This window comes from Misgurnus anguillicaudatus, chromosome 24, assembly GCF_027580225.2.
Source record: "Misgurnus anguillicaudatus chromosome 24, ASM2758022v2, whole genome shotgun sequence".
Lineage (NCBI taxonomy): Eukaryota > Metazoa > Chordata > Actinopteri > Cypriniformes > Cobitidae > Misgurnus > Misgurnus anguillicaudatus.
This window is the reverse complement of record NC_073360.2, coordinates 16,061,796-16,087,318: the sequence shown is the minus strand read 5'-3', so window position 1 is coordinate 16,087,318 and position 25,523 is coordinate 16,061,796. Positions and strand designations below refer to the sequence as shown.

The 25,523-nt window shown below is 36.9% G+C and overlaps 1 protein-coding gene across 2 annotated transcripts in view; it reads left to right on the top strand.

The window, feature by feature from the left end:
* The window catches only part of tyw1 (tRNA-yW synthesizing protein 1 homolog (S. cerevisiae)), an 89,653-nt gene extending 65,018 nt beyond the window's left edge, over positions 1-24,635 (top strand). For both annotated transcript variants that reach the window (XM_073863049.1, XM_073863048.1), the window contains exons 15-16: positions 7,026-7,193; positions 22,646-24,635. In XM_073863049.1, coding sequence (XP_073719150.1) covers positions 7,026-7,193; positions 22,646-22,867 — 390 coding nt within the window. In that variant the 3' untranslated portion in view covers positions 22,868-24,635. The remainder of the gene's footprint in view (positions 1-7,025; positions 7,194-22,645) is intronic.
* The last annotated feature ends 888 nt before the right edge of the window (positions 24,636-25,523 follow it).

Here is a 25,523-nt window from a genome sequence, read left to right as displayed (position 1 = left end):
AAATCTACCCGCATTTGGTGGGTGTTAATGTCAAGCCCTGTATTTACCTAACAACAAAGGACAACACCTTTGTTTATGTACTCGCAACACCTAAATATTTAAGTTAATTTTTACTTTCTTGAATATTAAGGAGTTGCTATAAATTTATAAAAAAATTGGCTTAAAAGGGACATTTTACCAGACTTTTTTAAAGATGCCAAATAAATCTTTGGTGTCCCCAGAGTATGTATGTGAAGTTTTAGCTAAAAATATCAAATAGATAATTTATTAAATTCTATTTAAAATTGCCACTTGGTAGTTGTGAGCAAAATGTGTTTTTTGGGTGTGTCCTTTACAATTCAAATGATCTGATCTCTGCACTAAATGGCAGTGCCGTGGTTGGATAGTGCAGATTAAGGGGTGGTATTATCCCCTTCTGACATCACAAGGAGAACCAAATTAATCTATTAACCTATTTTTTACGTGCCTGCAGAGAATGGTTTACCAAAACTAAGTTACTGGGTTGATCTTTTTCATATTTTCTAGGTTGATAGAAGCACTGGGAACCCAATTATAGCACTTAAACATAGAAAAAGTCAGATTTTCATTATATGTCTCTCTAAGTTTTCAATTTTATTTTTATAATTTATAGCAACTTCTCACTATTCAAGAATTGAATTGAATTAAGCTGATTAAGCTTAAAAATTACTGCAACAAGGACTTTTCACAGTGTATGATAAAGACAACTTTATAGCCTAAATAATCCACAATAACTAAACATTTGAAGTTGTGCTAACAATTTGAGCTTTATGTTTCTACCATTAAATCTGTAATAACTTTTGGTTAATAATAAACATAAATCCTGTATTGAGCAAGCATAAAAATCTGTCTCTTTTCTTTAACCTGATTCGCAACAATAAACTCTTAAAATGATTTATAATTTAAGCTGTCAGGTCAGATTTCATGGGAAATTAGTTGGGAAACGTCAGTTTGACGTCATTGGTTTTCAACCCATGTAAAGATAAGTACATAATCTCCAATTTTACATTATGTTTGGAGATGCAGAATAGAAGCAAAAGTTACCAATTACAGCTTTTTGCCCATTGTAAATATAATTGTACGAGACTTACTGTAACATCCATAATTGATTCAAGAATAATGTCGTTGATTGAGTTTAATTTGCGTTGAACACTCAACATTCCTTTAAATTAGACAAATGACTCTTTGCATGAGCCAAACCAGACAGACGGCTTCTTTTAGCCATTAAACAAGGCTGTATATTTAGCCAAGCATCGAATGTCTTGACATCTCATTTTCCTCTATGGCGCTCCAGTGATCCAGCCATCAAACCCACAGCAGCGGCAGAATTGTGTTGTGTGCGTTTGGCCATTTCTGTAGATGTGGAGGAGAGGGTTGATTTATATGAGTAGTAATGAAGTTCAGTGGTAGCCGAACAGGTTTGAAACGTGTGCCTCTGAGTTATGAAGCTGTTGGGCGGTTTCCATTTTATTCTGTTCTCCACGAGTGCTGCTCAGTCTTGGGGTATTTACAACACTTGACAGCTACTTACACACCAGATTGTCCGGCACCCTTGTGTTGTCCGTAGTCACGTGTATTGTTTTGTAAAGTTTAGATTATGACGTTTCAGACTGATATGTTTACATTTGTTTTGCACGCATTTGAAGAGCTCAGATGCAAAACCCTTTAGGTGCATCTGACATGTTGTCTGAATGTAGCATTTTTTATGTGACTTATGGTTCTGCCAACAAACAGGTATTTCTCAATAACCTGAGGCCGAGATTAAATTCGCCATGAAATGAAAGTAGCGATTGTCTTATTTTCCCCGTGGTGACGTTTATTCGAGTGAAACAGCTTCTGAAATAAAGCTAGGGCTGGACTTGAATTCATACATCGAGAACTGATTGGATTGTTTTGCGTTTTTGATTAAAGATTATGAGGGCACATGAATTTGTAATATTCAAATAATAATATTAATATTTCAAAACAAATTACAGCTTTTCATTTCAATTTCATTGCGTATAGGATGTAAAGATAGTATTCGCTTAAAGAGCCAGTAAGATGCAAATTTTAAGTGTCCTATCACAGTTTACAACAGGTTTAAATGCATGCTGTAATTTTCTCAAAATATAAATTTTAAATTTCCCCATTTCTCAGAGATCCCCAAACGATTCGTGTGAAGCTGTTCAACGACTCTGCCTAAACCCCACCTTTCAATAGCCTACTCTGCTCTGATTGATCAACTGACACAGACCACAAATCAGTGGCATGACCGACAATAGTGCAACATGTATTGACCTAGTGCTAACATGATTTACTGAGAAGACATTATCGACATCAATACACATCATTCATCATTAATTCAAGCAAAAATACAACGACAGAAACTAACGTTTTTACACTCATTTAAGCATTTATGTAAGCTAACCGGACCATAGCAAAAATGTAAACACAAGTGCGCATGACTCTCTGACAGTATATTAAGAGTTTAAACAACAACATCAATACACATCATTCATCATTAATCCAAGCAATAAAAACGACAACAGACACTAACATTTTACACTCATTTAAGCAAGTATGTAACTTACAGGTTGTGGTTAGAAGACGCATGTTGTTCCAAATAAAGGTACTGAACCATATGGGTATCTTCTCTCCTTGATAAAGTAATTTTAACCACAGATTCTTCATATCTTCATCCTTCGGTAGTGAAAACAACACAACTGAAAAAAACAGTGTGATATGATGTTTACACACTAACTAGCTGTGGGCAGGTCATAGTTTTCGTTTCTCCCACGGGCAAGGCTGTAGGCGAAGATTATTATGCAAAGTGTTCGTATGACGTAGATAAAGACAGGCGGGAGATTCAGCGACTCGTTTCAGCGATTGAGTCGACTCCCTACTTTAGAAGCCAATAACTTTATTAATCGTGCACTTTTTGGTTCAACTACTTTGCACATTGTTTACATTGATGGACATGACACACTGCAATACATTCAATTTTGGATCTGTGCGGCTCTTTAATACGTTTAGATGTGTTTGCTTCTGAGATCCTTATTTGTTGCTTTAAACATGACCTTTGGTGAGCAGAAAGTCATTTCATGGATGAAGCAAGTTACAAACATTTTGCTTTTTTGTGACCTCTTAAATTTTGCATAATTATACCAAGAACTTGTATTAAGTGAAAATATAGTCCAATTTTTATTTAAAGTTATCTTTATAGCTGCATACAATGTCATGATACCAAAGATATCTTGTCTGACCTATAAAGACTGCTCCGTTTCTCAGTCCTGTGGTAAGTAATCGCGATATTTGTGTTTGTTAAAATCATGATCCTTCAAAGAGTGTCTTATCTGTTAGCCCTGACGCAAAGATGGAGAGCCAGCGCTGGGCTCACCAGTTATATCTGCCGTAGTCATTGAAGATTTTAAACTTCAGAGGACAGGATAAACTATCTACAGTAACTTCTGAAGACCACTTTTATGACATTTATTTGGCACCATTTTTGTTAAGTTTCATAGTAGCTGTTGCAGTACAGTGGGTGCAGATTTGTTTCACTAGCTGCGTTGTTAGTCTGAAACAAAATCTATAGTGTTGGTAGAGACAGGCCGAGAAATCGTCCCCATTGTTCTCACCCCATTGATTTCTTGGGCCAGTAGGTAATCGTTATTCTGTATGGCTACAGAGCGGTCAGATAAGAGCTGGACTCATTAATTTTGTTTCAGGCTTGATATCAGCTTTGGACATCAGCCGCGACCTAAATGACTGAAGTGCAGATAACACATAGCCTCTTTCGGTTCCACATTACTATTATTTAAAGTCACAATGTAACTGAATTAGTGATTGTTTATTTACCCCATCGTGACGTATAGTGAAATGACTTCTCGTATGAGAATTAAAGGTAGGGCTTGGCTTTAATTTGTCCATTGAGAATGGATTGGTTCATTGGGAGTTGGGTCATGTTGCTATTTGCTAATCCCTGTGATCTTTTCCTGGCCCTCGCCCTTTCGCCATTCCTCGTGACTGGACATAAAGAGAGGTCGTTTCCAGGAAGGGGAGGAGATTAGCGTGTTTGACTAAAGATTACAAGGGTACGTGAATAAAAAAAGAATGAAGCTCGCTTATAACTCATTTATAAAAAAATACCACAATATTCCAAACAAGTTGAAGTTTTTAATTTCAATAACATTGTGACTTTAAAGGATTAGTCCATTTTCTTAAAAACAAATCTAGATAATTTACTCACCACCATGTCATCCAAAATGTTGATGTGTTTCTTTGTTCAGTCGAGAAGAAATTATGTTTTTTGAGAAAAACATTCCAGGATTTTTCTCATTTTAATGGACTTTATTGGACCCCAACACTTAACAGTTTCAAAGGACTCTAAATGTTCCCAAACGAGGCACAAGGGTCTTATGTAGCGAAACGACTGTCATTTTTGAAAAATATGCACTTTTAATCCACAACTTTTCGTCTTCCTCCAGTCCTGTGACGCGCCAGCGCGACCTCACGTAATACGTCATTACGTCAAGAGGTCACGGAGGACGTATGCGAAACTACGCCCCAGTGTTTAGAAGTGTGGAGAAAGAGGAGCGTTCAGACGTTGTTGCATGTGGAATGATACTAATTAATGTCTTTGTGTCAGTTTATTGTTTAAATGGTCCGCAAATGTGCCTTTCATATATGTAACACGTGACCTTTCCACGGTATTAGGCAATTACGTGAGGTCGCGCGTCACAGGACCGGAGATAGACGATAAGTTGTGGTTTAAAAATGGATATTTTTTATTTTTCTGGTCAAAAATGACAATCGTTTCGCTAGATAAGACCCTTATGCCTCATTTGGGATTGTTTAGAGTCCTTTGAAACTGCAACTTTAAACTGCATTAAAACTGTTAAGTGTTGCATTAAAGTCCATTAAAATGAGAAAAATCCTGGAATGTTTTTCTCAAAAAACATAATTTCTTCCCGACTGAACAAAGACATTAACATTTTGGAAGACATTTTGGTGAGTAAATTATCTGGATTTTTTTTTTAAGAAAATGAACTTTCGTTTTTGTTACACTGTAACATACTAGTTTTTTCTAGCTTTAGCTATGATTTAAACTAATCTAATCTACTTGTTATTTATTTTGCTTGTTATCAGAAATAATCTACTCTAGAAGGACTCTGTTGTTATTGATTCTTTGTGGAAGTCTACCGTGAGTTAAGTTTGGCTCACAAAAGCCGTTTGTTTATGTCGTTGTTAATTTCGAAACCATTTTTAACCCACATTACATTTCATATGACCTGTGACCAAACCTCAGTCTAGAGATTGTGAAATGTGATTGGTTCTCTTTCAATTGGTCATTCAGAGATGTTCATCTATTGATTGTCCAGCCTAATATAGAGTTATGAAGGCTGAATGGGCTTTCACTATATCACAGGATGAGTAATATCTTTACAGCTACTCCTACACACACCTAGGCTTGTAAACGAATGCCGGCCACATCACGCATGGGTCTTGTTTTCATCCAGCGGCGATATGTGTTGCTTCTCTGGCTGCCATAGATATTAATGACTGCTTTTCATGATGTGTGAAGGTTTAAATGAGCGCGAAGCGTGTGACCTGAATTGACACTGGGTTGTTTCGCCATCCGATCAGACGTCAGAGTTCATGACTGTAAAAATGTGAGGTATCAGGTGTGATGTTCATTTTGTCCAGTGTATTGTGTGTGTGTGTGTGTTAAATGAAATGATCTGGCTTTCTTAGTTCCCATCATCCATAAAAAACATTATGAATCAGCCTCCACGTGCTGCCATGTCCTTGGGCTTTGTGTGCGTGCTAATGTAATTCTGTGTTTTTGCGTCCCTACTTTATACAGTGAGGAAGGCCTTGCAGTTATAGCTAAAGTAGGAAAATTAGTGAGTTTTAAAGCATGCTAGGAAATATCAGTTTTATTAACTCTTTCCCCGCCAGCGTTTTTTAAAAAAAAAGTGGCCTGCCAGCGCCAGCATTTTTCACAAAAGTTTAATGACTTCTAGAAAATGTTCAACTTTAAATATAAAAACAATCAATATATCAAATGAAAGAACAGACCGTCTTCTTTCAAAAAAAAAAACAGTTTCATCATACCTTCATTAGTTCTCTTTTTATCACCTCTCAAATATGTGAAGGTTTCTTCAAAAACACACAATTTTGAGCAAAAAGCTGAGATAATTCCATTTTTGTGAAGGACTTTTGATAGAAATCAGATGCAGAGCCCGAAGTAATAGATTGAGACCCGACCCGGACCCGGCTGATCATTTAAAATATAGGGTCTTCCGTGTAGACCTCTACCAGCGGCTTCACTTTTCAAAACTTATGAGGCACACCCGATAATAGCGATATTGCGGAAAGCCGGAAATTCTCGTCATTGGCAGGGAAAGAGTTAAAACACGTATTGTACTAAAAGCATTGGGCTGCGTGCGGTTATGAAATATTTTATTTGCAAATTTTTAACGAATGCAGACCTTTCGCAAGGAAAACCCATTTACTTTCGGTTTTAAGATGAGACGTTCAAATATCACAAACATGCAATTTGTTTAAATATAATGTAATATATGTTATTTAAAAACATATTTATATATAATTTTTGTGTAATATATTACACCGTACCTGTCAAAATAATTTGCAGCATCCGGGTTAGCTTGTGTTATTTTTTTTGAGGGGTTGTTATCTGGAAATAACAAACCTGCAGATGTTGTGATTGGCCAATCAAAAGCAAGCATTCCAACGAGCCGTCTAATCTAGTGATTTTAATATGGTGAGGCCAACGATCTTAACGGCAACAACGTGAAACAGTCTGTGAAAACCCAGCTAAAGTTTTTAGTGTTATTTACTGTTTTCTGCATAAAATCATCCTACATTTAAAAATATAACCTTGATATCTTTAATACCGAATAAAGTCAAACTTTGATGCTCCTAATCTTACAATTAGATTATGAGACTTCACAAATAAAAAAAGTAAAGTGATTACAGACTCTGTGTATGTTTTGCTGTTCCTTCAGGGAGTGACGTACTGCGGTGAGAGCTCGGCCAGCAGCCTGACCATGGCCAATGTCCCTTGGCACGAGGAGGTTGTCCACTTCGTGCAGCAGTTGGCCAACTTGCTACCAGACTACGAACTCGCCTGCGAACACGAACACTCCAACTGTCTGCTGCTCTCACACCACAAGGTAACCCTTCGCGGGTGCTTTGCATGTAGCATTTTTACTCCTGTGAAGTGTTTCATGGAAACTGAGCTTTTTACTTCAAAGTACAAAGCTTTTATAAATAACGATGCCGTTTTTGTAAATGTCATTTTAAAAGCAAGCATTGATACGGGCGCTTGCATCAAATTGCCAGTTCGGGTGAAGGGTTAAACCTTCATTTCATGTGTTTTTATGTCGTCTCGTGACATAGCGCCAATCATTCTTACCGGCGCTTTGGTTTTACATTTGTTTCTTGTGACAGCTTCTCTAATGGTCTGCGTGGGCTGCGAGCCCTTGCCAGCACTGTTCTCTCACAAACAAAAAACATATTTATGTGCAAATGTTATATGCCTCTTCAAGTGTCCTTTATATGATTTTTTTGTGTTCTGAAATCAAGTACAACACACAAATGTGATTGTAAGGTTTTTCTCTTCTGACAGACACTATTGCACTCAGTGGAGTATTTTCGTAATAGAAATGTAAAGCTTTGATGTTATAGCACTAATTTCTCTTTTTCTGTGCTGAAAAATATCTTGACCCACCTAAGGCTGGTTTGCATGTCTTAGTTGTTTGATTTTATAAAGACATGGCCATCTTAAACATTTGAACTTGGGCATGTAAACATGTAACCATCTTAAATCTTTGGCTCCCCGTTGACCTATTTAAAGGTGTAGTACACCAAAAAATAAAAATATTCACCCTCACGTCATTCAAAAACTATATGACTTTTGCCTAATATTTTGAGAGATGTCTTATGCTGCGTTCACACCAGCCGAGCGTTTCCCACGGCAACGCTCAAAGTTACTGTTTTTATGTCCATACAATGGAAGTCATTGGTGGACCGTGTTGTCTGTGTTCTTCAACATATCTTCTTTTGATTTCTGCACAATGCAAAAAATGCGCGTTGGCCGGCGTAATTGCCCCAATGTTCGCATGACGCAAAGCCAAATACCACAAGTTATCTACAGCGAGGAACGCAATGCTTCGCTTTTGGTGTGTGCGCAGCATTACAATAATTAATGTCATTTTATTTATTTATTTATTTATTTATTTATTTATATAGCACTTTTCACAATAGTTTAATTGTTTCCAAGCAGCTTTACATTAATAGATGCAAAAATTGATGGACAACATAAGCAGCAGAATACAGCGGCTAAGATTAAATGGTACTAGCGAGCGTAGTGATAATGTAACACATAGAAGAGGGTGCTAAGTTAAGCCAATGTTAGCTGACTCCCCAGGGGGAGAAAAACTCCTGGCTTTTTTATTCAGGAGGGAAAAGTCCTAGGAGGGAAAAACCCTTCTCCATACAATACATTTTATTATTTATAACTGTTTTCACTGGATATTTACCTCATGCATGATCGTGATTTCCATTTATCCCATTATTTCATTAAGCCTTAGTTCTCTTCTTAGATATGGAGGGCTCTCTCTCAGATGCAGTGAGTGGCAGTAATTGCTAGGGGTGTCACGATTCTCCAAATCCTCGATTCGATTACATTTTCGATTCTGATGTCACGATTCAATTCGATTCTCGATTTTTAAATGATTTTTTTAAGACAAAAAATTTTATGGCATTATTATTATTATTATTATTATTATTATAGTTTCACATTAACATGCACATTGCATGCTTTTCCTCGCATGGGGGTTTGTAGGCTTTACTTTACGCGAGAGAGCTTGTAGAGAGAGAATTCCTTCTTGCACGCAGATAGACTTAATGTGCGCGTCTTGGACTCCTATTATCTGAACTAAAACCGGTGCGTCATAAGCAGCTGCGCTTCTCTCTGTCTCACGTGCATGCGCATCTCGCATCTGTCCAAAGTCTAAACATAAACTAAAGTAATAATCCTTACGTATTTGTTCAGTTTTATGCTTTTTATGCGAGCTGAGGCAAACTATACCTTTTGTTTAAAAGTAAACCCGCTGCATCTTGGCGGCTCTCTCGTGCACAATCAGAGAGTTGCGCTCTGTCCGAAGGCAGATCACTAGGTAGTAATCCTGTTTATGATATGCATTTCAAGGAGCAATACATCCCTCGTGTTTAAAATATAAATCGCGTTCTGCTGGATGGATGTTTTTAAAGGCACTTCTGAGAGTTTATTTTCCCCCGCTTGGCAAGCCGACCGGACGTGACATGGGGGCGTGGCAGCATCGACGATCCAATTTTTAAATTCGAAGTTCGAGGTTGAGACTTAATTTCTATCGATTTCGATTTAAAATCGAAATCGTGACACCCTTAGTAATTGCACATGTCCACCTGTTTATCTTCATTAGAAGCACTGGTACCTCTATTCATCTGCTGTCTCAGCGCAGAGATAAAGATGACAGCTTCAGATAAGCTATAGTGGAGAATCTTACTCAGTGTAAATGCCCCGAGCAACATCCACTCGAACCCACGCAGGCACGAGAAACTGTTTGGAAACAAGAGAGAGATGTTCATGTTTTTTGGTAGGCATTTTGAAAGGACGCTGAATGCAAGGCCTTTGATGAAAGAGTTACATTAGAAGAGCTAATGAAGGAGTTCTTCCACAGGTGTGTGGTTTGTTGGATGATGATGTTTTTTGCAGTAAATTTTATGGAATTTAGTGATTAGACTGCCCTGGTTTTGTTGAATTTCAACACTTTGACTTGCAGAAAGGCTGCAATGCTTTAGGGTTTTGTCCCCGTCTCATGCATGTTTAAAGAACTCGTGACAGACAGGTAAATGAAAAGGCATTGAGTTTGATGTGAAAAATCATTCATCGCAGCGTCTCAGGCGGCCGCACAGGGACCCTCTCTCACCCTCGGTTTGTCACGACCGTGACTCACAAGGGTACTGAAGGGCCATTGTTCCTGTAATGAGAAGCAATTTTTCACATTGGTCCTTGTAAGGCCACCGACAGCATTTCATCGCATTGACTTTGTTTAGCCGTCCTATTCGTTCGTTCTTATTTCAAGGTTGAAAACATTCCTTCCTTTATCTGTGGCGTTCCTGGCAAAGTAAGACCTGAATGAATTTACAGCTCTTCACCATGCGGAGATGACAGCTTATGTATTCCGGTGGAGTTAGTGTGCTCCATCTTCTAAGCCAAAGTCCCTCAAATCTTACCCTGGAGGACCGGACCACTGCACTGTTCATTTTTTACACATCTTTTTGCGTTATGCTTTTAACACATTATGTGTAATTTTGTGTGGATTTTGTGTTAAAATAAAACACACGTTGTGTTAAAAGTAACACAAAATGTGTTGTTTCAATTATAACACAAATATGGGTGAAACGCATTTAGGGTGTTGGGTTAGGGAATTAACACATCCGTTCTGTGTGTACAGAGTTTAGCTCCAACCCTAATCAAACTTACCCACCTGTGATTTTCTAGTGATCATGAAGACCTTGATTAGCTTGCTTAGGTGTATTTGATCAGGGTTGGAGCTAAACTCTGCAGTGCTCCGGCCCTCCAGAGTAAGATTTGAGGAACCCTGTTCTAAGCTTTCCCTATTTCGCTGTGTTCTGAACTAGTTCCCCGTTTGTTTAGTTTCCCATAAGAACAAATTGGAAGCCTATAAAACAGGGTTTAATAAGAAATTAAATCCAAGCTTTGGGTTTTACCCATAGACTTTAAATATGTTGGACAACTGGTGTCTGTAGACTTCCATGTTCTATGCTGCTGACCTCTTGCGCCGATGAAGTAATTTGGAGCCAGAGTCTGCTTTAGTAGTAGGGTGGAGTCTAATAACTAGGTGTACGAGTTGTCACTGATCTAACGATTCAATTCGATTACGATCGATTACTATGCCAACGATGAATAAGAGAGAGGGATAGAAAGAGAGAGAGAGAGAGAGAGAGAGAGATTAATAATCGATGCAGTATTCAGTTATACAATTATAGAGAGAGAGACATAGACATAATAATCGATGCAGTATTCAGTTATACAATTATAGAGAGAGAGACATAGACATAATAATCGATGCAGTATTCAGTTATACAATTATAGAAAGAGAGACATAGACAGACATAATAATCGATGCAGTATTCAGTTATACAATTATAGAGAGAGAGACATAGACATAATAATCGATGCAGTATTCAGTTATACAATTATAGAGAGAGAGACATAGACATAATAATCGATGCAGTATTCAGTTATACAATTATAGGGAGAGAGACATAGACATAATAATCGATGCAGTATTCAGTTATACAATTATAGGGAGAGAGACATAGACATAATAATCGATGCAGTATTCAGTTATACAATTATAGAGAGAGAGACATAGACATAATAATCGATGCAGTATTCAGTTATACAATTATAGAGAGAGAGACATAGACATAATAATCGATGCAGTATTCAGTTATACAATTATAGAGAGAGAGACATAGACATAATAATCGATGCAGTATTCAGTTATACAATTATAGAGAGAGCGACATAGACATAATAATCGATGCAGTATTCAGTTATACAATTATAGAGAGAGAGAGACATAGACATAATAATCGATGCAGTATTCTGTTATACAATTATAGAGAGAGAGACATAGACATAATAATCGATGCAGTATTCAGTTATACATTATAGAGAGAGAGAGACATAGACATAATAATCGATGCAGTATTCAGTTATACAATTATAGAGAGAGAGACATAGACATAATAATCGATGCAGTATTCAGTTATACAATTATAGAGAGAGAGAGACATAGACATAATAATCGATTAATCGATCTGTGCGTGAGGAAGAGTGACACCCCAGTCAGACGTTCAGTTGCTTCATTGCATTTTGGTACGGCAGAAATAAATACATTCCTTTTCAATAGAACGCTGCATTTGGTTTGCATCACTTGCATTGCGGTGCATTTTAGGTTAAGAATCCGTTCGAAAAATCAGAACATCACGTCCCGCTGTATACAGTGAATGCATGCTGAAATTATTGTTGCGTGGCTACATAAAAGTTTAAGCATATGTGATGCATTGCGCGATCGGTCTTACTCGCGTGAGAGAGAATAACTTCATTATGCTAAACTCCAATAAGACAGAGATTATTATTATTGAACAAAATATGTCAGATTACAAGTTGCCCATATATGATTGCACTGTGGTGCCGTTTTTGGTACACACACCTGTAAAGTGCATGCGTGTGTGTGAAGGGGTTCTTTTTTAAGCTGTACTCTCCTGCAATTGAACGTGAATACGTTTACTACTTAAAAACATCAAAGCTAAACATCATATCTAGTCAAACCGCATAACGACATCGCTACAAATACAGTATGGGATTAAAATCAGCGGAAGCTGATTACAATTATAGAGAGAGAGCGACAGAGAGAGACATAATAATCGATGCAGTATTCGTTCACATTAGCACCATGGTGTGATGGTCTCATAATTCGATTCGATTACAAGTATCGAGAGAGATAGACATAGACATAATAATCGATGCAGTATTCATTCACATTAGCATTGCGATATGATGGTCTCATGAGAGAAGGAGATAGAGATTAATAATCAATGCAGTAATAGTTCGCATTAGCATCACAAAGTGTTGGTCTTATGTTTCTATTCGATTATTATGAGAGAGAGAGAGAGAGAGAGAGAGAGAGAGAGATTAATAATCATTGCTGTAATCGCTAACATTATTAGTCCTACTAATAACCAACTTAAGCCAAATACATTATGTAAAAAAACACTTAAACATACATCAACATAACTAAAAAAATAGAAACCATCAATAGAGAAAAAATATATATTTGAAGTATATTTTTTGATTTCTAATTCTGGCTCATATACCATTCATTTACATGAAGAGGGCAGGGTTTATAACCTATTTTATTGCTTTGTCATGTTATAATGGTATTACTGGTCTCTTAACGCAAGTCTGTGGCTTTTTTGGTTCTTTTAAAGGGGCATATTATGAGATTTTTTTGAGGATGTAAATTAAGTCTTTGGTGTCCCCAGACTGCGTATGTGAAATTTTAGCTCAAAATAACCCAACAGATCATTTATTATAGCATTTTAAATTTGCCACTTTGTCTGTCCTTTTAAATGCAAATGAGTTGATGAAATGCAAACATGATCGCAATGATTGTGGTTTATTGCAATTGAAACTCAATTGTGCTGTCAATTATTTATTCTCTCTCTCTTTCTCTCTGCACTAAATGGCAGTGCCGTTTTTGGATAGTGGATAGTGCAGATTAAGGGGCGGTATTATTGTAATTCACCTTGCTACCTACCTCACAAAAGAGGCAAAATCTGAACTACCTAAATTTTCATATGTTTGCAGAGAATGGTTTACTAAAACTAAGTTACTGGGTTATTCTTTTCACCTTTTCTAGGTTGATAGAAGCACTTGGGACCCAATTATAGCACTTAAAGATGGAAAAAGTCAGATTTTCACGCTATGACCCCTTTTAATATTCACCTGATGGAAAACAGGTTTGGTTTGGTTTCAGGTATAATTCACAACACATAGGTTTCTATAACATTGAGTACTGTTGGTGCCCTAACAAGCCTTACCATCTATCTTTTAGTAAACCACATTTTACATTTTATATAAAATATTTTTCATTGTCTATTCATGAATTCAAAAACTAGATTATTCATTTAATAGTAGAAACTTTAAATAGTGCATTCAGTTTTCACAAGAAGCTTTACCGAATAAACACAAAACCATGAATCTCATCTTTAAACACCCAATAGTCTCTTAGTAACTGCACCAGCTGCCAGGTTGTTTAGTGCATTGTTGGAAAGAAATGACAAAAGCCCCCCAGCACACCACGCTTTCCAAACCATCATAAACTTCAGGTGATGGCTTCAGTGTTTGGCAAACAATGCAGAGGTCTGTGTTGGCTGATGCAGTTTCTCAAATCACATATTCATAGTGGCCTTGTTTGCCGATTTCTCTGAGTTAACTATGCAGAAGCAATTTTACAAACTAATGGACCCACAGATAGCACTCTCTCAATGGCATGGCCATCTGTTGGCATGGCAGACGAGGATAATTTTGCATTCAGAAAATTAAAGGTCTGCCAGTTTTACACTCTCGTGATATCCACCATGTAAAGTTCAGTAGTCTGTCTGCTCTGTTTTGGAAAGGCTGCTTTGAGTTTGTAGCTTGCTGCCAGCTCATAACATAAGTAGTTTGGAAAAAGTACTGTACATTAGCTAGCTATGGTAAAGTTCACAACTAATTGAATATATGTTTTTTTGCTGATCAGCCAAATGATATGAGCCGTGACTCAACATCCATAATATGATCCGAACTGTGAATTTTATGATTTACTGCATGAAAAGTAACTAACAACAATAAAGCCGGATAAGGGGGCACGTTTTTTTTCTTTTAAATGTCATTACATAAAGAGTATGGAGGACCACAGGCAAAATGTAATAAAGAACTTCAATATTTAATAACTACCTGGACAATAAAAATAGCAATTAATAGATTTGTTTAAAAATTCATTAATTAATCTATAAATAAATAGACAAAGTTCTATTTTAAGAAATTATTATGTAACATTTTATTAGGCAATAAAAAGTAAGATTATAAAAATAATGTAGAAATGAAATATTAAGCCATTAATGAATAGTTCAAATTAATATAACAATTTACAAAAACAACATAAAACACCCCATAAGTTAATCATTTTAAATTGCATTTACAAATTCTTAATTAAATAATAGAATTTCAAAATGTATTTCAAAAAGCGATTTAAAAATAGAAATAAATAACTGGATTTATAAATTGAACTACAAATACAGGTTTAAAGTAGGCATTTAAAAGGGCATTTCCGTTTTACATTTCTGTTTTCATTTCCCGATGGTTCTCCTTATTCTTTTCGATTTGCTTTTGTTTTAGCCTCTCTATTTAGCTTTTCCGTGACTCTTTGGTTCCTCATCCGAGATCTATAAATCTGCGCAAGACGTACAATCAGAGCCAATCAGCGAGCTTGTTACATCCACCTGACCATAGCTAATTTGCATTTCTCTTTGACCATTTGCAAGCACCCAAAGAGTCACAGAAAAGCTAAATAAAACGAAAAGCAAATAGAATAACGAAAAGAATAAGGAGAACCATCGGGAAAATGAAAACAGAAATGTAAAATGGAAATGCCCTTTTAAATGCCTAATTTAAACCTGTATTTGTAGTTCAATTTATAAATCCAGTTATTTATTTCTATTTTTAAATCGCTTTTTGAAATACATTTTGAAATTCCATTATTTAATTAAGAATGTATAAATGCAATATTAAATGATGAACTTGAGTTTTTTTATGTTGTTTTTGTAAATTGTTATATTACTTTGAACTATTTATTAATGGATTAATATTTCATTTCTACATTATTGTTATAATCTAATAAAATGTTACATAATGATTTTTTTTTGTAACTTTGTCTATTTATTTGTTGATGAATTAATGGATTTTTAAACAAATCTATTAATTGCTATTTTTATTGTCCAGGTAGTTATTAAATATTGAAGTTCTTCATTACATTTTGCATGACTCTTGTGGTCCTCCACAAAAGAGCGGTATTTATCTTGGTACCAAACTTAGGATATTTATTATGGTCACTGCAATATAAATAATAAACTAAAAACAACTAATAAAAATAAGCAATATTTTATTTTATATATCTGAGCTAAAAGCTTAAGGATAAACATTTGACTAAATGTTTATTGTGGTACCCAAATAGATAAAACAATTTTGTCAAGAGTTCCAGGAACTCAATTGAGTGATGATTTACATTGATTTTCTGAAACCACTTCATTGAAATGAACCATGCTTGCTAAATTAAATCTGACTTGCCAATAGTATTAGACAGAGCAAGGACATTCTTGGGCAGAGATGTTAATTATTGTTCAGCTTGCATACAGCCCCCATTAATTTTTTTGCCTTTTAAGTGTGAAGGATATCTATAAACTAGTGTGCTCCAATGCATTGTAAACATTTGCATTCAGTAGATAAAAGCATTAAAATCGTACAGTTTCTCACTTCCATTAGTACGGATCAATGTTTTTTATGACATCATTCTGCACTTTTGTCACCAGATTTCAAGCTGTGAGCTAAACTAAATCAAACATTTTAAAAGGGCAAGGAGCCACTTAATATGTATCGCTCTTACTGTTTCAGTGGAAATTGTCTCTTATCATTTCAAGGCTCTTGAATGTTTTGTTAATACTATATATTAATAGTGTTGTTATATTTTAGGTATAGGTATTTAACTTTAAACACAGAGCTGAACCGAATGTTCTCAAGAATTTCAAAGATGGGAAGGCAACATCATAAAGCGGTACAGTAGATGAGTGATTCGTAGCCTTCCTGCAGAGATGAGCATCATGGGAGCCTCATCTACTGACGGCTGAAGATCCACAAGGGAGCTGCTCAGGGATTTACCTCAGAAAATGACTCTGTAACGAAACGATTGAGGGAAAGAAGTCCTGAGGGGGAACTGAGGTGCTTATGGGACGCACAGATCTAGGGTTGCCTCTAGGTAGCTTTAGGTGAGCGTCTAAAGAGATAATGATGTAGCATAAGGACACTTACAGTGGAACCTATGCTGACTTTTTGGTTGCACATCACCAGTGTCTCTCTGTGCCGATACGCTGATTTCAGCAACTCAGAAAGTTGACGATTCAGTACAATTCAGACAGCGCTTGCCTTTGTTAGCTATCTGACATCTCCCTCTTCAAGAAATAAAGAGACAGAGGTCTTGGAAAGTCACACTTCCAGATGCTTCCTTTGTGGTTGAAGATTACATTTGTATAGGGGGTACATTCAATGACATAAACAGAAGCAATGTCAAAAACTTTACATCAGATAGCTTATTCATCTTTCCCAAGATAAAACTCTACCTTCTTTCTACCGATAAACATAGCTTTATAGGCTACATTTATTTTTGTCATGTTTGACAAATTGTTAAAATCTGACTTTTTCTATGTTTAAGTGCTATAATTGGGTCCCCAGTGCTTCTATCAATCTAGAAAATGTAAAGAAGATCAACCCAGTAACTTAGTTTTGGTAAACCATTCTCTGCAAGCATGTGAAAAATGGGTCATTGAAATTTGGCTCCCCTTGTGATGTCAGAAGGGGATAATTCCACCCCTTAATCTGTACTATCCAACCACGGCACTGCAATTTAGTGCAGAGAACAGCTCATTTGCATTTTAAAGGACTTTAAGACATTTTTGCTCACACCTATAAAGTGGCACTTTTAACGTGCTATAGTAAATTATTTATATGGTATTTTGAGCTAGAACTTCATGTACTCTGGGGACACCAAAGATTTATTTGACATTTTAAAAAAGTCTTGTAAATGTCCCTTAAAATGCTCTCTCATTTCATTTGTAAATTCCTTTGGATAAAAGCGTTTTTGACTGTCTGACACAGATACATCAGAGCCAGCGGCAATTCATAGGAGTAGACGAGATGAGTTCAGCGGGGTAATGGTACGCTGATGCACACTGGTTGCGCCTGGAACTCACATCTCTGAATTCGTCTAATCACATTTTAAATAGCCGCTATTTTTACTAATTAACTGCAGATTTGAAGATTATACATGCACTCACCTAAAGGAATATTAGGAGCACCTGTTCAATTTCTCATTAATGCAATTATCTAATCAACCAATAACATGGCAGTTGCTTCAATGCATTTAGGGGTGTGGTCCTGGTCCAGACAATCTCCTGAACTCCAAACTGAATGTCAGAATGGGAAAGAAAGGTGATTTAAGCAATTTTGAGCGTGGTATGGTTGTTCGTGCCAGATGGGCCGGTCTGAGTATTTTACAATCTGCTCAGTTACTGGGATTTTCACGCACATCCATTTCTAGGGTTTACAAAGAATGGTGTGAAAAGTGAAAAACATCCAGTATGCAGCAGTCCTGTTGATGCTAGAGGTCAGAGGAGAATGGGGCGACTGATTCAAGCTGATAGAAGAGCAACTTTTACTGAAATAACCACTCGTTACAACCGAGGTATGCAGCAAAGCATTTGTGAAACCACAACACGCACAACCTTGAGGCGGATGGGCAACAACAGCAGAAGACTCCACCGGGTACCACTCAAGCTACAATTTGCACGAGCTCACCAAAATTGGACAGATGAAGACTGAAAAAATGTTGCTTGGTCTGATGAGTCTCCATTTCTGTTGAGACATTCAGATGGTAGAATCAGAATTTGGTGTAAACAGAATAAGAACATGGATTCATCATGCCTTGTTACCACTGTGCAGGCTGGTGGTGGTGGTGTAATTGTGTGGTGGGTGTTTTCTTGGCACACTTTAGGCCCCTTAGTGCCAATTGGGCATCATTTAAATGCCACGGCCTACCTGAGCATTGTTTCTGACCATCTCCATCCCTTTATGACCACCATGTACCCATCCTCCGATGGCTACTTCCAGCAGGATAATGCACCATGTCACAAAGCTGTAATCATTTCAAATTGGTTTCTTGAACATGACAATGAGTTCACTGTACTAAAATGGCCCCCACAGTCACCAGATTTAAACCCAATAGAGCATCTTTGGGATGTGGTGGAACGTGAGCTTCATGCCCTGGATGTGCATCCCACAAATCTCCATCAACTGCAAGATGCTATACTATCAATATGGATATTATATGGGCTTGCACGATTTTGTATGTAAGGCTTCAGAAAAGGTTTTCCGTTGCATTATGGACATTTTTAGGGAATTTCCAGTGTACTGGACGGATTTTGCAATTGAGACGGTCCTTAAAATGTCCGGCTCCCTGATCAGTGCCCTGACTACCGAACAAGGGAGCTGATTGAGACGGACCGAAAGTGTTCCCCCCGACCCTGGTCCGCAACAAACCAATCAGGCCTTTGAACAAAAACACCTCAGCAAGTTCACTGAGAGCAACACATTCTTCAGTTAATTTGATTTGGTGGAAATGAGAAAGTTGTGGAAAGACAGGGGTTTGGAGAGAAAGGGATAATAGGAGTGTGGCGCCTGTAGCTGATTGCATCACCATGCTGAGCGCGGATCAGTGTTGTCTCATCAAGGCTGTGTGAAATGTAATCACTGCAGATCCGCACCGCAACTCTTTACTTCTGTGTGTCAGACAAAGTTGTAGGCACTGATGGAAATTGATTAAATGTATAGAAAAGAAAACAAGCAGAATAAGCTACGTCTGCCCCCACAAATAGATCAGAACTTGAAAGTCTAAATGTGAGGTGAGTGATTAAAACTGAAGGTTAGGTACTTTAAAAATTAAAGTTATCCTGATTGATTATGTTTGCTTTTGATGTGAATGTTCCTATAGCTGTATCGGCGGAGCAGCAATAAAACATCATGGGTTCGAATCCCACCCACATACTGATTAAATGTGAACAGTGCTTAACATATTTAATAGGCCAGGACCCAATGTAGGGTTTGTGCCACAGCTGCCTTAAACTTACAGTATTAGTATCATTTTTTTACGTTTCTATTTCTGCTTAATTTAGCAGTATATTTAAGCATGTAAAGGTGCAGTGTGTATCTTTTATAAGGATCTCTTGACAGAAATGATATATAATCTACATAACTATATTATCAGTGGTGTATAAGGGTGATTCTCACGAAAACTTGGTTTTAAAAATGTCAAGCATGAAAATGTAAAAATTGCTTAAATTTACTTTTTTTCCCACCAGACATTGAAAAACAAAGTCTGGAGTAAATGGGAACATTAATTTAAAAACGTTTACTTATCATTTAACACTTTTTGTAACATAATTTAAAAAATTAGTCCTAAAAAATCTCATTACCGCAACAGTCAGAAAACATCAACACTGACATATTTTCAAAATGACATGACAAACGTGAAAGAACATAATTTGGAGATTCTGCACATGCATTTAAAATCAAAGTATTATGCTTCTATTAATTAAATTAACATTTAATAAGCATCTGTTGCGGTAATTATAATCAAAATGTCGTGTAAGCATTCTGACAAGACAATATTTCAAATTAACTGTAAAAAATGATCTTACCTGGTAGCCATCTTGAAGTAACTGGTCCATGTGCTTGGTCACTCAAAATCAAACTTTATTAAAATTCTGTATGTGTGCTTAAACTGTTCTCAAAAAGTGAATCAGGCATGGACACATAATTTTCCTAATTTTTCTTCATTATTATTATACATGAATATTCAGTAAATATTTTTTCTGTCATCTAAAGTAGTCTAGCAAAACATCCATTTATTTTTTTTCTTAATATTTTTGTGTTAATTTGATTAAATTACAACATAACGCACGTTCAAACACAGCCGGACACATTGCGGTAATGAGAATTTCAGCAGAAAATGAGATAAAATTTACAATTACAAAATCTTATGTTGAAATCACACATTGTGCAAGGTAGAACACAGTATTGTTAATTCTGATGCTTTTTAATGTTACTATATTACACATTTTAAAGCTAAAATCATTAGTGCTGTGGTGTTTCAATGGTTTCGTGAGAATCACCCATAAAGACCTTACACGAACTGTATTGTTTTTAAGAATGAGCCGTTTTATCTTTATAAACCACGAGTCCAATTACATGGAAGTCGCCAGTTATTCTCTTTTTGAAATGGTACATAATGGTCGAAATGTCTGTTGTTGTTTTGGTCTGTGTGGTCCTGCCACTGTCAATAAAACCAATAGTGTATTTCGACTGCTCGGTTGCCAGTTAAAACAGTTGCTCAAATGAGGCTGCATTGGACCATAAATGCGACCTCCTTTGCCCACACCTCCGAAATGAGCAGCAGATTGAGATATAAACATCCACATGAGCGGGTTTGCAATTTTACAATTAAATTTAGATAGACGTATACTTTCTATCTTCAGTGTAGCGCTGCTGCATGTGTCTGGCAACCCAATGTTACATACAGTATCTTAAAAGGACACTCCACTTTTTTTGAAAATAGGCTCATTTTCCAGCTCCTCTAGAGTTAAACATTTGATTTTTATTGTTTTGGAATCCATTCAGCCGATCTCCGGGTCTGGCGCTACCACTTTTAGCATAGCTTAGACCATTAGCATCGCGCTAAAAAATTACCAGACAGTTTGGATATTTTTCCTATTTAAAACTTGACTCTTCTGTAGTTACATCATGTACTAAGACTGACGGAAAATTAAAAGTTGTGATTTTCTAGGCAGATATGGCTAGGAACTATACTCTAATTCTGGCGTAATAATCAAGGACTTTGCTGCCGTAACATGGCTGCAGCAGGCGTAATGATATTACGCAGCGCTCGAAAAAAGTCCCCTGCTATTTTAAGGCATGGAGATTGTCCGAATGGATTCCAAACGGTAAAAATTAAATGTTTCAATCTAGGGGAGCTGGAAAATTAGTGCACATTTTTTTTAAAAAGTGGAGTGTCCCTTTAAAGTCACAGTAGTATCTCTAATGCTATATAATTGTTGTTATCCATTTTCAAATTTATTTTTAGATTTTTTATTCAAATGCCCAATTACAGTTATTTACTTGCAGCAAGTTATGATTGAAAGTTATGCTTCACTTACGAGAGAAGTTGAATGTGACGACTCAAATTTGGCACTTCTGTTCAAAATGGTGAAACATTGAAATCTCTCTGAAAAGGAAAGAGTCCTCATTACAGCACTTTACGATTCAGCAAGGTCTTTAAGACAAATAGACAGGTGGCCTAATAAATGTGTTACCTTGAATGCAATCCAAGTCACTTTGGATAAAAGCGTCTGCCAGGTGCATAGATGTAAATGTTAATAGATGCTTTAAATGTTATGTTTTGTAAGTTTCATGTCTTTCCCAGACAGAGCACAAATGTTACTGTCTGTTTCACTGGCACACTTATGAAGCTGTCGACTTGTCACGTAGTCCACGGCTTTGTGTCTAATGCTACCTTAATCCCGCCGAAGGTGCAAGGGTGCACAACGGCGGCAATCCTGAGAACCCTTCAGAATCGTAAAAACTACAAATGGGAAGCCCTGCAGTCTTTTCATGGGCTATTGCAAATCTGCAGGTTCAAATGAAGTGTGCTATTTGCTTCAGGGACTATGTGACCGACCGAAGGGTGTCCCAGTTGTTGTTTTAGAATTCATAAGGTGCTCACAAGTGCCCTTTTTGCAGCATTTTGTATTTTTTGACTTGCACTACATCCTCGGCTAACAGTTTATATGCACTTACGCGGACTCGGAGGACACTTTTGAAGAAGTCGAAAGTGCCATATTATTGTGACTATTAGAGAAATTGTATCTTTAAATAAAGAAAAACAGCTCTGTGTGGTTTGGGAGCACTGTTATTGCCCTCTTCCTGTTTCACTTAAGAGGCAAAGCTTTGCCCAGTTGGCATCTGCTTAAAAAACACAGTTAAGCCTCATTAGTCAAAGTGCACACCTGTCAGATTGAGACACTCACTCCAAGTCTCACATTGGTGTGTGTGTGTGTGTGTGTGCATTCATGCGTGTGTGTGTGTGTGTTGCTCACCCTCCCTATTCTCTTGTGTTTGCAGTTTCAAGTGGACGGAGAGTGGTGGACGTGGATCGACTATGAGCGATTTCAGGAACTCATTCAGGAATACGAGGAGAGTGGCGGTACCAAGAGCTTCTCAGCGACGGACTATATGGCGAAGACACCCAGCTGGGCTCTTTTTGGAGGCAGAGAAAGAGGATTCGACCCCTCTGACACACGTTTTCAGAGAAAGAACAAGACCAAAAATATCTCGGGATGCTGATGTTGAAGGATCATGTATTTTTCGTTTGATTCTGTAGTAGATGAATGTGTTTTAAGGGTATGGAATACACTGTCAGTCAAAAAATGGTCCCTAGCTAGCTGTCACTAGGGTGTTACCCTTTTAAAAAGCTCACCTTTGCACCTAAAGTGTTTATATTAGTACATAAGAGGTATATATTGGTATAAAATGTATACATATTTGTACCTAAATGATACATATTAGGGTACTGCCCCAGTGACAGCTTGGGACCATCATTTTTTCTCCAGATTTGCTTAGGAACTAGGGATGCATAACGATTAATCGCGATTAATCTATTGGAGAGTGGAGGTTTTTGTTTACATCATATATTTGTGTGAACTGTGTATGGTAATTATGTATACATATAAATATGCACACATGCATGTATCATTTTAAGAAAAAATATATATTTATTTATTAAGTATTTATTTATAATACAGAATAAATGATACATAAATATACAAATGTATATACACATGTAAACATTTCTTAAATATATACAAGCATGTGTGTGTATTTATTTATGCAGAGTTATTGTTCACAGTGCACGCACATATGTGATGTAAACAAAGGCTTTTGTTCGGCAATAGATTAATCGCGATTAATCGTTACGCAATCGTATCAGGAACAAAATAAAGAGACATATTATGTTCCCAACAGATACACTATACTTCGTTTTCATGCAGTTTTAATAAATGTTAGCTTTTTAATTCAAGTTGTGGTTATGATAATAAAGATTTTCTTTCTCCTGAAGTCTTGATGCAGACATCACAATCATTCAGAGAACCGGATGAGCCGGATTATCCCCTGGAGAACAGTGACAGATCTCACCTTTGCCCTGCATGGACCCCTTAAGACTAATTATTAGTATTGATTAGTCCTTCAGGGTTTTGTGGTGGAATTTAAGGCTTCACGGTACCTTTATAGGGCTTAGATTTATAGATGACAAGACCTGCAATGAAAAACATCACTGTAGTGTTATGAACCTTAATGAACATGTCACCTCAAACTGATTTGTGTGATCTTTTAAAGTTTTAGAGGGCATATGGGACTTGTATGGATCAGGTGGTTACAATAAGACTCATCATATTGCTGGAAACTACCCCACAAACATCTCAATCACAACTATTCTGGAATGAAATGAACTACAGATCTTTTCTATCGTTTGTCCTGTAACGGCCCACTTTGATACTGTACACTTTCGGAAAAATGTACAAAAGCTGTCACTGGAGCGGTACCCTTTTAAAAAGTGTGCCTTCGGACCCTGCGTCCAATGGAATGGACATTGCGTGTTTTGTGGTTCAAACTAATAAAAATGCTGATCAACCAATCAAAATAAGGCACACTGATAAAACACTGAAAAAATTAGGTCTGAAGGGGTTCAAATGTAGCATATTAGTACCTTTAATGTGTATATTTGTAACTAAATGGTACATATTAGGACCTTTTTAAAAGGTACTGTCCTAATGACAGCTTTTGTACCCTTATTTCTAATAGTGTATCTTGGATTATACAGCACCTGTGTGTCTTTTTTTCCAAGATTGCTTTGAGGTCAGATGTCGCTTTAATATTTTTGTATTACGTTTTTGCTGTTTTGAGGACTGCTGTCTGTCTCTTACTGGCCAAAAGGTGTCTACAAACTGCATACATTATTTATGAGCCTACAGGTTTGTGTGTTACAGATCAAAATATATGACATTTTGTTGTAGCTGCTTTTGGTGTTTCCATTAAAAAGGGCGTTTGAGTGTTATTGTACTAGACTAGCTAAATAAACTTGATTACATTTGGTTTCTGAGCTGAAGAAACCTGAAATCTTTGTCTTTGAGTGAAGCGTAATAGTACACAGTCAGAAGTAAAGGTACAAAAGCCTTCACTGGGATGGTAACCTTTAAAAAGTTCCTATATATACCATTTATAGGGGCAGATATGTAGATTTGAGGTACTCATATGCACCCTTTTAGTACAAATGTGTGCTTTTTGAAAGCGATCCACCCCGGTGACAGCTTTCGTTCCTTATTTTTTAAGTGTATAATATTAACACCAATCTAGATTATATGGTATCTGCTTTCTGTTCAAGGTGGGTTTAACCAGTATAATCTTTGATATCTGAGACTTGCCAATAATAAAGCCAATGCATTGATTGGTACAGTAGACAACATATAAAGGCAGAAGTGTTTTTATTATCAGCAAAAATATGATGTTTATAAGCGATCGAGTGCAGGATTTCCGAAATGGGGGCAAAAAAACACCCCAAAAATCCCATAGACTTAACATTGCGCCAAACTTTAATGGGTCATAGCTCCGCTCAAGGATTTTGTAGAAACGTGGGTTACAACATTTAAAGAGGGTGGAAGACTCTGAAAGAATATAGCTCACATTGGGGTGTACTGTAAGAGGTGCCGAAATTTACCATAGACAAACAATGGGCGAAAATCCCATAGACTTAACATTGCTAAAAACTGATGGGTCATAGCTCATAGCAAGGATTTTGTAGAAACATGTGGGTTACTATATTTAAAGAGGGTGCTCGACGCTGTCAGGACTTACCCCACAATGGGGTGTAAGTTTACCCTAGCAACCATTTTGTGCACCCTTGCAACCGATCCCATAGACTGCCATTATAAAATGCCCAGATGGA